The sequence below is a fragment of the Gavialis gangeticus genome, unplaced genomic scaffold (assembly GCF_001723915.1).
Source record: "Gavialis gangeticus isolate Ggan-Ray unplaced genomic scaffold, GavGan_comp1, whole genome shotgun sequence".
Classification (NCBI taxonomy): Eukaryota; Metazoa; Chordata; order Crocodylia; family Gavialidae; genus Gavialis; species Gavialis gangeticus.
In genome coordinates, this window is record NW_017729031.1 from 103,200,531 (window position 1) to 103,217,352 (window position 16,822).

The 16,822-nt window shown below is 36.7% G+C and overlaps 1 protein-coding gene across 1 annotated transcript in view; it reads right to left on the reverse strand.

Annotated features, from left to right (window-relative positions):
- PARD3B (par-3 family cell polarity regulator beta) overlaps window positions 1-16,822 on the reverse strand; it is a 999,825-nt gene that overhangs the window by 658,095 nt on the left and 324,908 nt on the right. The window contains exon 4 of the mRNA XM_019523483.1: window positions 6,019-6,190. Coding sequence (XP_019379028.1) covers window positions 6,019-6,190 — 172 coding nt within the window. The remainder of the gene's footprint in view (window positions 1-6,018; window positions 6,191-16,822) is intronic.

The window sequence follows — 16,822 nt, forward strand, 5'->3', positions numbered from 1 at the left end:
GTTAAATTTGGAATTCCTATTGCATTTTCCAAAGTGGCCAAGTGGAAAAACACCTGACTAGATTATAAAATAAAGATGCCACATACTTAAAATAGTATGTTTATTGCCTTTTGCTTGAGCTGTTTTTGAACTGCTGCTCCTTCTGAACATAGTTATTTAAAATTATTTTTATACTAGTAATTTCATTTGAAAGCATTTTAGGAATGCTTTAAAAGACTATCACCAATACTTAATAAAATTCTGTAACAGAAGTGTTTGTCTGTGGTTAAAGAAAAAAAAAAGGAAGCATTTTGTAGTTCTGCATCCACCAAATTTTTTCTTGATTAAAAAAAGCTATTTCTACTGGCAATGAGTGACATTTCAAAATCTAAAGGGTACTTGTTTGTGTGAAATAAATTTTTAAGTAACTAAGTTTGGTTTTGACAAATATAAAACAGAGACAATCCTGGAGATTTTGCATCCAATTAAGGAAATAGAATAATTTAGCAAATCTAAGATTTTTTGAAAATTTGCATAAGTTTTGCATAAAACTGATAACATCGTCTCTTTAATCATGAGAATGTGCACAATATGTGCCATATTTTTTAAGAGGTTAAATCAAAACTAAGCCAAAAAGATATGGAACAATAAAGAATTTAGGCAAATATTTATATTTAGAGATTAAAATATTTTTAAAGCTCTTGCAGAGTAATTTTAAAAACAATTAAATCTGTGATTTAGGTTCCTACTTGCCTAAACCTGGAGTGGCATGCACAAGTTCTGCATGTGCCACATAGCTGATCAGGGCATGGACAAGCAGCACATTGGCAAATAGGACAGGAAGCAGAAAGTAGAACATCAGATAAGTCACGGAGCACAGGGCAGGAAGCAGAAGGCAGAGCTGCCATTTGAGCAGGGTAAGGGAATCAGAGCAGCAACTGAAGAAGGGGCATGTCTCATTTGTGGCACGCCTGCCAAAAAGGTTAGTTTCCACTGGCCTAAACTGGTTTTCCAAACCTAAAACTCTTAAGGTGTTATGAAAGTTTTACCCATAACCCATCAGAAAGGGTAGTCACTAAAGCCCAGGCTTCTAGTTTAATACTAGGTCAGCATTTGTGACTGATGTGAAAGTTCTACATGTATTCATTCTGGCTACATACAGACATTCAAACAGCCTGAGGCAGATTCAAACTAATTTATGTGCATTTCTCTAAGTGGACTAGGTTAGTCCAGCAGTGAACAGAACAAAAGTTGCCCTTTTGCAGGAAAAGAGAGGAGGACAGGACACAAAGTTTGCCTGCACTAATTGGGGGTGCTTCTGCATGTCTCCCAGAGTGCTGGAGACTGCCAAATGGAGCAGTGTGGCAGGGTAACGAGTAGCAGGATAACCATGGCAGTGTGGCAGGGTAACGAGTGGCAGGATAACCATGGCACACCCCCACCCACAGGCCAGGCTGCCTGGCGTGCCATGGTGACCAGCTCTCAGGCTCTCCTAGAAGGTGATTCAGGGCATGTACCTGGCAGCCAATCGAGTGACCTAGCCACTCCGCTGAAGGAAGGATCAGGCCCCTCAGAGCTCCAGTGAGCAGCAAGTGCCCAGCAAGAGGTACCCAGCACATCTGCTGGAATTCCAATTGCAGGAATCATTTGGGGCACCTGCTGCCTGTTCACCAGTGCTCTGCAGAGCACCAGATCCCCACCTAGGGACAGTGTGCAAAGACAGAAAAATCCTGAGCTATAGGCCCTCTCCCCTGTGGTCAACAGCTTACTGCAGGCAGGAGACAGGGCTAGGGACAGAAGCTCTGCTGGCTGGCTCTGTGACAGCCAGGGAGCAGGTCCCACTGCATGCTTGGCCAGAGCAGCCAAGCCCAGTGGAATTCCAGCAGGCCTCCCTGTGAAGGGGGAAGTGGGGGCCTAACAAAGCAGCCTCGGATGCCAGCAGGCAGCAACCTAACTTGAATTGATAGGAGATCTGGTACAGAAGTTTGATAGACCGTTACAACCTAAACCAATTAAAATCTGATACTTCATCAATCCAGGTCTATCTTAGACCAGGTTCTGCCACTTTTAAACCAGTCTATGTGCCCCAAACCTCTGTTCTGTTAAGTACAGACCAGTTCCAGATTGCTTATACTGGTTTATGTGCAATGTCTGTATCTGGCCTAAGAGCGCTAAAAGAAAAGGCCCACGGCTTTACTGTTTGAAATAGCTGATTGGACAAATTAAGTTTATGTGTATATATAAACACACACCGATTTTATTTTTTTCCTCACTTTGAGCAATGTTGTCTTTACTGCAAAATCAAGTCTTTCTTTTCTATCATCTACCACAAAAAGTAATTGGAGAGTGGGCATTAAGTTTTTTTAAATATATAATTCTTTATTGATTTAAATCTTAATTGCAGTAGCAATAGGAAGAAAATTCCATAACTATATAAAAAGGTGCTGTTTTGTTTTGTTTGTTTTAGATTGGGGAACTCAGGTTAGTGAGCAATTCTTGGCAGCCTGTATGTTCTTATGCAGTATATTTCACTTATGAATGGAACAGGCATGGGCTCCACACTTGTAATTGAACCTGTTGGCCCTGTATGGAATGAACTGTAGTGCTCTCCAGTTCACAAAACCTAAAAAGGCAAGACACTTGGAGAAGCAGATCTGAGGCAAACATATAAGGAATCTATCTTACTCCACCCTACCTTTCGGATTTAAGGATATTATTTTTTTTTATCCCAGTCCAAGTAAATGGAGATAACATTGCTATTTCTGGAAGAAGCAAGGAAATTGGGTGTGTAAAAGTATGTGTCAGATCATCATTAGATCTATATCTATGCCTGAATGGGTGATAGCAGAATGCTATCATAAGGTAATTACTACATCATTTATCTGTTGCATGATAAGACATTAATCTGTAAAAATAAATAAATAAATAAAGACAGTTTGAGAGAGGTGACTATGCAATCAAGCCTAACTTTTTGGCAATTATGCCTAAGAGGAAACCAGTAGGATAAAATGCCATGACCAAATTGTGACTTATGGATCTAATTGAAGCAAATGACCCTTGTTCTCTCAGTAATTTCAGCTCTGAATTCCAAAGACTCCACTAAAGCCCTTCAGGCAATAGGAAACCATTACACACTTACTTGCTTTGTAGTCTAAATTCAGACAACAGCAGTGTCAGCAACAACACCTGATACTCTGCTTCAGTTCTGCTATGTGTGTGGTGCAAGCATGTTTGTCTAAGATCACAGGCCAATACTTAACCTCATATTATGGGCATAGGAAATACTTAGACACTTTGGCCTAATTAAAGGCATAACATCTTTTTCTACTTTTCCTAAAGGCAACACCAAAACAGGATACAATTCCTTATAAAAGCTACATGAAAATGTTTTAATGTATTTCTCTATGAGCTATGTTATGTTACATAAAACAGAACAAGTAGTATAATATTTGGCAAAAATCAACGGCTGTATAATATAAGGTGCTATAAAACGATAAATGCTAAATATTATGAAAACAGTTTTAAAACAGCCAAATTTCAAATACATTTGACCATTTTTTGTTTTTTTAAGATTTTGCCAACCCATATGGAAGTAATATAGGATCTGAAGTACCTTAGGTTTTGAGTGAAATATAGGATCACTGAGAGACACAAAGAGAGAACTGGCTCATTTTCAAAGTTTCATATGACTTACTAAAGGAAAAACAAAAGTTAACTACCTGGGAGGTAATAAAAAAAAACTAGGATCTGAGCCTGAGACAGATTAGTTAATATCTGGACAGTACTGTTCATACAGGAATCTGAAATAAGTAATTCCAAGATGTGGTAAAGAAATAAAAACGACAGAAAGGTAGTAAGATTAGGTGTGCATGATTATGCCATCATATTATGAGACATATCCTTTACAAATAAGGAACTGTTGAATAACATTCAACTTTTTTTTCCAAAATGTATATGGATTCCCTTATGTTTGAAAAAGAATTTTTTTTTATGCCTTTATTTAGTTACAAATCTTAAGCACTCTTTAGGGAGACCATTATAAACACACAGATAGATAATAAGGTGCATGTGGCCACAAAGTACAGATTCTTGAAATCAATGCTTAAAACACACAGTAAAGTCATTACAGTTTTTATTCATTTATTGAATAAATAATCGACATATAATCCCTATTCAAGTAAATTCAGCAATCTTTTGCAATATATTCTTTAAAAGGCTAAACAAATGCCAGAGTTCTCAACATGAAGATCTACCCTGACAAGTGATTTTGTAAAAATCACATCACCTTACTCAACAGATCTGCTTGATACTTACATCTATCGTCATAGCAACATCTTTTGAAAAATAAATACAGAAATAAAATATCTTTCTTTAACTTCTACTACTGTTTGCAATGCAGACTTACCTAAAGAATTACACTGGAAGTCAGATTCTAATCTGCCTGAGGTAGCAATGGTACTCATAAAAAACCTGCATTTTAATTTTTAAATTTAATTCAGAATTGGTGTAAATGGCTGCACAAGTTGAAGTCAATAAACTTGCATGGGATGTGTAAAAGGTTTTTGGTTTTGTTTCGTTTTGAATAAGCTGCAAAGGCCAGAAAGAAGAGAGGCAGACTTTCAGAACTCAAATTGAGTTTAAAGAGTTGACTGTTAGAAAAGCTTTCATTTAACACGTGAAATGAAACAATCTGAAAAGGAATGGGAGACAAGCACAGAAACTCTAGCATTGCATCTTTACAAAGTCTCATTTAAGAACATATATAAATTCTATTCTAGAAACGACATGATAACTTAATTGGCATATATTTTTATACTATACCATGCTTTTTATTCTTTTAATTCTCCTTCCAACTCCATAGTATTATGAAAAATGATCCCATCTGGTAGATGACATAGTGGGTCAATCTGTGTTTTGCCAAAATCAAAGTTCTACTGGCACTGCCATTATAAACCAAATTATTATTTGTTTTACGTAAGATTGCATGAGGCTAAATTATACAATATAATTCTCTGTTCCATCCCAATCTATAATTACAGTATTGAGCTTGATTAGATTGTGTTTACTGATCTTTTAAATAGGCTTCAGGGGATTAAGGGAATAGATTTTGCCTTTCAAAACATGTTAGAATAGAATATCCATCATGTAATATAAGTTAGGTATAAAAATAAAATAGCAAATCATTCAACTGCAGGTCCTTCAAATGAATGCAAATCTTTTCATTCATCCTACATGACAAAAATAAGTTTTACATACACTTTTAGGTACAAAAAAATTTCAAAAAGTAGAATTTAACGGCAATCAAAAACGTTCAGTTACAGTGGAAAGCATAATCTGAAAGTCTTTACTAAACTCAAATGTAAACATTTTCCTTCATAAGCACAAATTAGAATATATTCTACTGCAGCAGCATTTTTCTGTTAACAATTTAAAGATACCTATATTGTTCAATAAAATGTTGGTAGGATGTTTATTTCTGGCTTTACTTTTCATCGGTATTCGTGCTTCTTTTAAATGCAATTAAATTAAAATTAACACCAGATATTTCAACAGCAAAAACATTTCAGTACCAAGTCTGCAAGAATTTTATCACACACTAATCAGATACCCCAACAGCCCATATGCAGTTAGGGTGAATCACAGGCAAAAGATGTTATTTTTCCCTTTTGTGGTTTAAGCCCTGAGTTTATTATTAACACAAATTCATGGATAATTTTTTGGGTTTTGTTTTTTAAATACAACATAGGAAAATTCCTCTCAGGATCATTCTTTTGCTGGATATTTATCAGATTGCACTGCTGCTTTGAAAGCACATAGCAATGGGATTCCCTTTCAATCTGTTTTTGAAAAATTCTGTATTGTGTCATCACAGTATTATTACCACTGAAGATAGAAGCCAATGACTGGATGGAGAGAGGGAGACAGAGCATGAGCGCACATGCAAGCAACTGAGCGGGAAGAGTGAAAATAAAACAGTAGGAGTACAGCTAAGGTACACAGGGGATGATTTAAAAAAATGAGGAAGTAATGGGTACACACCCAATTTCAATGCAGATGGTGTAACTTCAATCTCACCACCAATTGGTTGAAAAGCAGCCAGCTGGGCGGCTACCTCCATCTCAAAAGGATCTGGGCTGTGTCCATCTGTCAAACTGCCATTGGTGCCATCAATCTTGTGGTGAGATTCTTGTTCATCATACACAGCAATGAGCTGTAAAACAACAAGAAACAGAACCATACAGTTTATACTTTAAGTACTGCTCAGACTTGCTTCAAAAGCTCCCTTCCTGCAAACAAAAATATCAGATTTGAAATTGGCTCATAAGTGAAGGTTCATGGAAACCTTTATGCATTTGCTTAAATGTACTAACTTGAGTGAAACTTAAACGTATGCTTAAACACTGTCATGTAAAGGTGTTTCTCTCAGTCAGGATCATAATGATCTGTCATTAACTAGCATTTTTGCAACAATGATCTTAGGATTTGTATTACGAACCTGTATTTAGAAACATCTGTATTTCAGCATAAAAATGTACAGCAGAGGGATATTGAAGCCCAATTACAAAAATTGAAACAAAAAAAAAAGACAGATGACAAGTTTTAAATAGTATGCACGCAAATGGAGGCGGTACTTGTTTTACAAACCATGTAATTTTTAAGCAATCCCAAAACACAACAAGCATATGTACAATGGGGGTAAAAAACACTTTTCTTGGTTTTCAGCTTCTTTCCCGTTAAATAAAGAGTAAGTATATAATTTGGTCTTATTCTCTTCCTTACTTGAATATTCTGAAGTATGTACAAGACAGTATGTTCAAGCTTACAAAACAGCACTTAACCCCTTCAGTTTTCCACTTTTAAATTTCCAGTGCCATGTTTTAGTAATGATAATGTATTTTGGGGGGGAATTTTTTTAAATTGTACCTATGCCTTTTGATGTACTTTTAAACTGTCCTCTGGCCTCAGGAGTAGAAGATATGGATGCAATATTTTTAGTAACTTCATAAGCTTGAGGATATTTTGCCAAGATAGTTCTCTAATTCTGTGCAAAAACATACATACTTCCTTTATCACCAAATCTTGTCTCAGGTTTTTTGAAACTTATGGCGTCCTTTTTGTTTGTTTGTTTAAATTTTGTGCAGTTTGTGAAGTTTTATTTCATATATGCTGAATCTGGAAAGTGCAACACTTTCACTCTGTTAAAAACTTTCTAGAGATCTGTTTAGGAGACACATAACATACGTTGTATACATTTCATACACACACCCTATATGAAATATTAGCACGCCAAGCCCTCTCTGTCATTTAAGATTTATGTCAAATAGATAAGCTGTGACTAGTAAAATACTGGAGCACGGAGAGAAATATTTAAAGGAATTAATTTGCCTAAGGGAATAAAGGAATGCAGAAGGTAAAGGAATAAGAGAAGTAATAGAGAAGGGAATATGGGGAGAAAGAGAAAAAACTTGAAATGCTTCTGAGGAAGAAATTGACATTTTTAGGTCTTCCACTCATTTATAATTTGGTTGCCAGAAATGTGTCAGTTCATGTTTACCAATGCATATTTCAGTGGTACACAAAAAACCTTGAGTAATTAGGAAGACTGCTTGCTCTCTTTTTCCATATGAAGGCTGCTTTCTTTCTATGGCCACGTACATACCTCTTACCACACACAATTTGTATTGTATTCACTCCAAGCTTATGGGAAAGATTAATTCTAGTAACAAGACAAATCTCTTTGTAACATAATGATGAAGTACAGGGAAACTATCCAGGTGTTCATATTGCATTCAGCACCATCGGATCTCCGCATGTTACAAATACATAAATCCAAAGGGGGGAAAGAAGGGAGGGAGAATTTAATGAGACATTTACATTCATAGCATCTGACAAAGTAGGCTGTTGCCTATGAAAGCTTGTGCATTTTTGAATGAGTTGGTCTCATTAGTGCCCCCAGCCCTGCCTTCCGTATTACATGAAAATGAATGCAAGGCAAGGATTTCTTGGGGCAATATCTTATATTGGACAGACTATGTAATTGGACATCTGAAAATTAGACATCAAACTTTCAGATGTCTAACTTTATTTCAACTAGGCAGTTGGTCCAATAAAAGATACCAACCTTGCCTCCTGCATAATTTCTGAGCCATCCTGGCTACACTGTCACTCTTACAATTACCATGAAAATTAGGCACATTGTTCTTTATTTCCAACAACAAAAGCATGGCTTTTTCTTGTTTTTAAGTAACTAGTCATATGAATATTATTGTGCCATGAAAATTTCATTTCTGATCATGGCAGCTGTTATCAAGGGAAAAGCAGTATGAGACAGCATGAGGCCTGAAAGCTCTGAAGATCAACACCAGGGTCTGAAATCCACTTTGGTATTATGCGGGCAAGCAGCAGAGTAAATGGAGCACAAATGTAAAAGTGATGGTCAGTAAGCAGGCATCTTTTTATTGTACCAGGTGGAATTTCTCTGTGATTTAATACCCTAGTGCATTATATTAGTATATGATAATACTTCTAAGGTATTGGATAACACGTTTCTAAACATTTTACAGATGTGAGTGAATCATTTTCCCCATATCACACATGTAAAATGAATCATATTCATCAAATGAAACAACAGCACTACTCACTATCTAACTTCCTACCTACTGCATGAGAAAATACTACCCCACAGGCCACAGGAATAATAGCTTTTTCCTCATGTAGCAGGTACAAGGTTATACAGGGGGAGTCAATGGCCAAGCTGGGAAGAAAACCAAAATCTTTTCTCCCTAATCAAGTTTGAAGATTACAAATTCTTAGATAATTTTGACCAAGTTTACATTTCCAAATGGGATTTTTTTTTTAGCCCTCATAATCTAGAAAATATATTTCCTAATTCTATCACTATTTGATTAACCAGTACAATGAAGAGCCCAGGAAGTTCTATGGTTGTACACTATTTTGGCAGATTCCTGTCATTATTATATTAAATAAAACATTCATCTAGAGGCTCTCCTATTGTACTCACCAATGACGCTACTTGATATGGGTTTCCATGCCCACTTTTTAACATTGCGTACAAGAGATTTTATTGCATACAGTGCAGACAAATCAGGGACTGAAAGATTTAAGGTCTGTCTTCACAAAAGAAATAAAAAGTTAATTTATTTATTAATTAAAGGCATTTATTCAGGGCTATTTCAGGTTCCATTTGGAGGGACACCTAGTTGGTAATGCTATTAACATTAACAATGCATTACTAATCAATCAAAACATTATAAATATCAAATTCAGCCTTTCAAAAAGAATGAATACAATTAAGGATATGTAAATTAGCTATTCAAAAACAATTTTAGTAATTGACTTCTCATTTCCAGTATAGAAAATTCTTTAATTAGAGAGTACTGCAATCCTTTCTTGTCAAGAGTGAAATGATCCTCTCAAAGCAACACTTTAAAAAATAACCCTGCATTAAAATCTATTACTAATAATGTTCTTATTTTGATTGCTCACAGTGCAAAGTTCTCTTTTAAAAAGTTCAATATATTAAATTAAATAATTTAATGTATCAGTATAGTAATCCTTTTTAAAAGTTTAGTAAAGCAAAATACTTCTTTTAATATATAAAATCCTACTGGCTGTCATTCCATTACTTCATTAGAAGCTGTTTACTTGCTGTTTTTCTTTAAACATTTCTATTTCTTAAGCAACTTGAAGAAAGAATGCACAAGTATTCATTGCTTCTGAATCTCTTTAACAGGTATTTTTGTATAATTGGGACTTTAGCACTACACATTGTTGTAATCTCTATTAAAAGGTGTCATATTTCAAAATCTGTAAGTCACACAGACAAATAATAAATTATCAGACCCTTAACACTTTTACATGTTGTTTGGCTTACTTAAAAATCCCTTATTTGGTTGTTTAAACATCTAGAACAAGGCAGCAACGAACAGTCAAAGTTGACAGTAAATGCAACAAATATATTATAAAGCAATTTAGTAAGGTCATCCTTTGATTTCGTAAAAGTGTCTCATGGTACAGATCTATCAAAACGTACTAAAACCATCACTATTTTATAGTTATTTCGGTCGTACAATTTACAGAAAATTAAAACAGAATTATGCACAAGTTTAGAAAACACATACTAAAAAACAAAATAACAAACATAAATATAATTTCATTTACAAAAAGGTACGTAAACAACAAGACAAAGGAGAATTATGCTACAGGAGTGAGAAGCATTGCAAAATAGGAAATTTGTTTCTCGTAAGAGAAACATTGGTCACTGAGATGCAGAAAATGGATATTTAAGAACTCATCCAAAACACAATGCTCACATTTCCCTGCTCCCAGAGAAAAATATGTCATTTTTTAAGAGTCACCTGTCCTTCCTCAACTTTTAACATTCTACTCTATAAGCTCAACTTGAACAATGACAGTCTCCATCCCTTCAAAGCATATTTGCAAAAATCCACTGAGATGAACATACATACATACAAGCACACCTTTCTGCCCCCACTCCTACCCACATGTGTGTGAACACACACTTATTTGTTTAATCATATTTAAATAAGCAAACATATATGTACAAGTATGTGCATATATTATATTGCATGCAAATATTTAGGTATAATTAATCAAATATATTGCATGCCCTAGCATACAAAAAGCAATATAAAAAGATAAAGAAAACACATTCCAAACCTGGATAATTTCACTTTTCAACCAAGAACAACTACCTGTAAATAATGTTGAAAAGTTTCACAGTTTCACAGAGTAAAACAAATTATCATCTATGACTGAATGATGTAGATTTAAAAAAAAAAAACAACATTTTTGTTAGCTCAAAAGCAACTGGTTTTGAGGGGTATTCTGTATACAAATTTAAACAAAGGTTTTAAAATTATATATATATATTATATGCTTTGGTAACCAGCTTGTTCTTAATCAGGTTATAGAAACTGTAAGCATCTTAACTTCTTCATTGGTTCCAAAACAACAAGCATAAACAAGACTGCCTTGATTTAAGCCAACATAAGTGGAACTAAAGTGATACTTCTACTGCCTCCCCAACCCCAAACACTCAATATATGTAGGTTACTGTATAGCAAAAGGAAACAGCAAAACTTGCATGCAATTAAATTCATCAGCTCTCAAGTACTGTCAGGTTAAAAAATAATTTAAAAGGAATAAATGTTTTTGCCTGTGTTAGTAACATTCCATGTAGACTGAAACATGGATATTTTTAGAAATTTTATGGAGATGTTAAAAGTACAAATAAGAGATAAATTCCCATTTCTTATTAAATGTCCATTGCAGTTAGATGACTGAGGCCTTGAACACAAAATATGTGTACAGTGGTGCAACTGCTCATTGCATAGGTATAAGGAAAAAAGTTGACACATATTACCTCCCTGCACAGATGTAACTCACTTAACTGGTATAGAATTTCTCCATGAAAAACCACCATTAAATAAATGTAGGTGTTGCATGTCTCCTGCATACCCATACATAGCCATCTACTCAAGGCCCACAGATTTTATCTGCTCTCCTGTCAGATAGTAGTGAAGCACTATACTAGTGTCTACCTTACACAGCTGGTTGTTTACCTACTCCAGCCATGGTACAAAATTGGCATGAAATACACTGACATAAATGTGCCAAGCATTCTAGCCCCAATTTTCCTTTGCACCTTTGAAATTATTCTCTCTCCGCCATCAGCATTTATGCCATTTATTTTAATTCTGTCCTTTAATTAGTTTGGAAAAAAGAATGCACTTTCAGCTTTATTTACAGCTGAGTTTGTTTCAGCTCTGATATTTGGCACTTGTGACTACAAAGACCAGGGAAGAAAAATGTGTTTAAAACTTTTAATTTTTAAACAAAATCCATATATTCAAAGTCCTTGACAGCATTCCTTTAAGTCTGGTATTTCTCAACATCTTATTGTTAAGGTTAATGTCAATAGCTTTCTCATTTTTTCAAACACTTTAAATAATTTTCAAATTCATCACTCATTTCAAAGAATTGTCAGTAGATAATAAGTTAAAAGTTTGTTGAGTTTTCCATTGAATTCGATCACATAGCAAGAAATGGTGGCTCAGTATAAAATAAAAACCCACACACATTAGTCATGACTAGGTAAAATTCATAAATCAGATAGGCAGTTTTGAAATAGTCAAGTCTTACAATCTATTAATAAATTCAGACACTAGAAGAACAACTTGAGGACTGGACTGTAAAAACATACGAATGGAAGCTTATTTACAAAACACCTGGCTGTTGTAAAAACATGAGTAAATACAGAAAATCAAAATTGAGACATTCCAACCACTACAACTCTTCCCATGTATTTGATCCCTAATAATAACCAGACACCTAAAACCAATCTGAACCTAAAGCAACACAGAGAACCCGTGATCATCTAGATTATCAAATAGTTAAAGTTAACAGCTGACTACCTTACTCTTAGGTTGTGAATACAAGGAAGGGAAAGCCTGTAAGAGACAACACTTTAGACTAACAAGGAGAAACTAACTGCCAGTGACAACTTCAGAAAAATGGGCAGACTGAGCTGAGCTGCCATGAAAGAGTAGGCACATGAGGGGCTTACCAGAAGTTGCACTAAATTGGTATTCCAGGGCATTTTGCAGCATATGTTGGCACATTTGTAAGAGGATACATACAAGTCTCTAAATTCAACTTGCATTAGTCAACTGTGTAAAAATGTCAAGATTCAACTAGCTCCCTTTCCAATTGAGAGACAACACCATTTTCAAACTTTCAACTATAAAGAGATCATTATGGAATCCCCACCCCCCAAGTTCCTTCATACAACACCTACCATCACCTGAGTGCAATGAGATTTGCTTCTCAGGTCATGACTGATAGTCTTCTTCTGCATCCATGACCAGTTGTAAATTTTGTTAATGCAGGAATGGCAAAGGGGCAAGATGGATAAAGCTGTTCAGTGATACTTAACAGATCTGTAAAGCCTGTTCTTGCATAATGGCAGAAAAGCAAAGACAAGGATATCCCAGCAATAAAAAAGGATGGCCTAGGTTCCAGGTGAGTGATAGCACTACCAGGGCAAAAGCTATCTTACTATTTGCATGGTTCTATTACAGTTGAACCAGCAGGTTTTCTTCTGCAAGGTCACAGTGCAAATGAGACTACATATATTTGCAACTTTGGCCTTTGCTGACATGGGTGACTGTTTTCAAGAGTATAATAGATTCAGCTGTTAACACTGAAATTTGGGGCAATGCTTGACCAGCTTGTCAAACATAACTAAATTACAATTTTCTTAAGCCATCTCACAAATATAATATTAACTTGAATACAAAATGACCCTGAATATAAACTCCACCCCCAATAATTAGCTTACATATATGGAAAATTTATATATTTGTTATAATTTTCCATGTGTAGAATCTAATTATCGAAGTACCATCTTGAATTCATCCCCTTTCCACCCTCTCTCATCCTTCCCTATTTTATTAGGGAAAATAAATGGTGGCTCCATTGCCCTCTGCCCTTCCTTCCCCCCAATTTATTCTCCCTGAAGTCTTCCTGCCTCGCCTTACTGTAAGACACTGCTCAGGTTCTGTTCCCTCCACAAGCACAATATGGAGGTGAGCTGCATGTGACAGTAACTGTGGAAAGGGACACAGAGCAGGACAGACTGTAGAGAGGAACAGGAGACCATTGTGGGTCTGACTCTGGCCCCAGCCCTGACTGCTGGAAATTTCAGCATAGGAACTCCATAAACACACTTCTGAGCGTCACTTTTGTACCTGCTTATATAAAGTACAAAATATGCATGATATTACTGTGGTCCAGAACCAAAAGGCTCAACACTTATCATACAGTTCACTGAGCTAGGCCCCAACAGTGTCAACAGCGTTTCAAGCCATGGTGAACCCACAGCCCAGTTCTGCTCATTGTGTGTGTGCACTCCCCCCAAAAGGATGCTAATTAGAATGCCAATTAGCCCCTCACTCACAACTGGAACTGAGTGTTCTAGTCACAAGTCCTGGGACCCTCCAAAAATTTATATGCAGATGATGTGCAGGGCAACCTGGTCCATCCCTACACCATAAAAGGGTGGAGTCACACTAATCATGTAACAGGCAAAGAGTGGGGGCAACAGAGCTGCTCAGCTACACAGAGGTTTGGTGCTGTTTGCCAGACATTTAAGGCTTATGAAGAAACAGGAATAACTGGAAATGGGAAAGAAAGATAATGCTCAGCTATGGGAGGGAAGAGGAACTTGAAATGTATTTCATGCAGTGGTCTACCATGACTTGAAAGAGTTGGTGCTGAGAGGGACTGAACACAATGGGCACTATATCTTATTGAGATGGGCTAGCTAATCTAGTCTTGAGGTACATTCCCATCAGGATGTTTGCCCAATATGAGCCAGATGTTTTATGGCATGCTCAACATGTGCTGCATTCAATCAACTTCATAGTTGGTTTCCATTACTGAGCACATGCTGTTTCTCACAGCAGTTTAATGATAACCAATGTATTTAATGGTGGGGAGAGAGGTTATGAGTATGCAAATATAAAACAAGGGGCTTTTTTCCCCATGCTAGTTAAGGGGGAAAAACTTCATCATTTATATTCAAACAAATATGGAAATATGGTATGTCAGTATGCCTATAAACATCTATAGTAACAATTTGGCTGTCCCTTTAAGGATGACTGTGGGTGGATTTCCTGACAGATATAAATGTTAGTGCTAAAATGTCAAGGATTTATAATTACAATGGTGGATGCATAAAACACATAAAGCAAACCTTATTAGTGTTGATTGAAGTAAATATACTAAAGGACATTTCTCCTTTCTTGTGTAAGAAGATTCATGCTTGATGTTATTTGTAGGCTGTCATACTCATTATGTTTTTTATGTGAAACTGCTTCTGAGTTTTGCTTGATAAGAAATGTCCTTTGTTTTTATTCTACATCTGTCCAAGTAAAAACAAATGGAGGCAGGAGAATAAAATGCAAGATTGATCATTTGCTTCCTGTTTTTCCTCCAAACTGACTGTCACATGTAAAGAATTCATGAAAGGCTAGGTGATCCAGGAGAACCCTTTTTTAGAGTTTTAGTGAGAAATAATAAATCTGTTGTAAAGATATCAGATATCATTACAGATATGTAAAGATATTACATATCACGTATATAGTTTGTCATGCATATTCAGCTGCACTACAACGGCTCCCTTTAAAAAAGGAAAGCACCTATTACACTATGGTCTGAGATAAACAGGGCATTTTATACGGAGGCATAACTGGCCAGTACTGAGCCCTGGGTGGTGGCAGCAGATACTGAAGCAGCCAGAAGTTTGCTGCTACTCTGGAATGTTACCTCTTTTTTTGCTACTAATGTGCATGTCAAGCCAAAAAACACTGGTTTTCAGCACCAAAAAAAAGGAAATGGCATCTCCCCCAGCAACAGCAAACTTCTGCCCACTGCAACACGTGCCACCACTGCTTATCTACCCTCCCCACTGCTGAAGCTGGAACTATAGCAGGGAAGGGAGAGGGTGTGTAGGGAGAGGAGGGACAGGGGATGAAAGGGCTAGGCATCCACCTAGCTCAATCCCAGAACTCCTTCCTCTAGGCAGAGCCCATAGCTCATACCCCGCTATTGATTTTATAATTCAAAAAGTTTGTAGCATCTCAAATTATATGATGCTAGCAACATTGATAAATGGTAGCTGTAAAGTCTGATCTGAGGCGAGAAAAATGGGTGGTGCATGTAAAGAAATCCTTCTCTCTGTGTCTCCAGGTCTGAGACCCTTTGTCTTCAGTTTTCCTCCAGGGAACCTGCAGAACCAGTTTTGTGACTCTGGTCACTCCACAAGGGGTTGCTGACCACTTTTTAAATGATTGGGCTAAATCAGCAGTGTTTAGAGGATGCTTGTTTCTGGTTGGAACCAGGTGATGCGATTAGAAAAGTTATTTAAGGGTCAGGTCACCTGGTCTGGGCGTTTCCTCCAGCAGGCATTTTGGAAATGCACACCAGAATTCTCTGGATGTATATGCAAGTAGCTTACCTTAAATTCAGCCAGTAAATTAGGGTTATGTATCTTTAACTGCATGTTAAAAGGGCCAACAAGCCTATTCTGTTTTGCTCAAGGCATTTTCCTTAATACTCCTCCTCTTGTACCCCTCTCCTATTTCCTCCTTCTTTGATTAATCAAAGCTATCTGTTACAGCACGCCTAGCTGTAAATGCTTGAAGTAGGGACAGGTCTTTTTGCTTCTAGCAGAACTCAGTTGATTATCATCTGATATTGTCCTACCTGAAAACATCCTGGGTGGCTCCAGGATATAAGGAGCACCCAGAAATACTACCATGGGTGAAGCACCCTCAAGGTCTGCAGGGTCTGTGTACCCCAGGTTGCACAGAGCCCTAACAGAGACCAGAGCCCAGGTGGTGGCAGCGATTACCCCAGGCTTGTGGGTTTGCTCCAGGAAGGGGTTCAGCTCAAAGTAGGCACCCCAGGGGAGATACCAGAAGTGAGTTTTTGGTCGGGCACACAGAGCTGGGTAGCTCAGCATGGTAGCACCCGCTGTCTCACCCAACCTGCTCCTTCATTTCCTCTAAGCTGCAGACTTCCATAATATTAGTGACTCCAAGGAAAAGGACAAGATGAAAGAACTTCAATTCCTGGTATGCAACCTCTGTCTTTTTTTTTTTTTTTTTTACAGGTCCATATTCCACTATGGGCAATTACAAAGCAATGCTCCTTTAGAGTATGACTAGAGGGATCTTTCAGCTGCAATGATAAATAACTGAGATCTTTAGAAAGGCTCAGTTCCATCCAAGTGAAA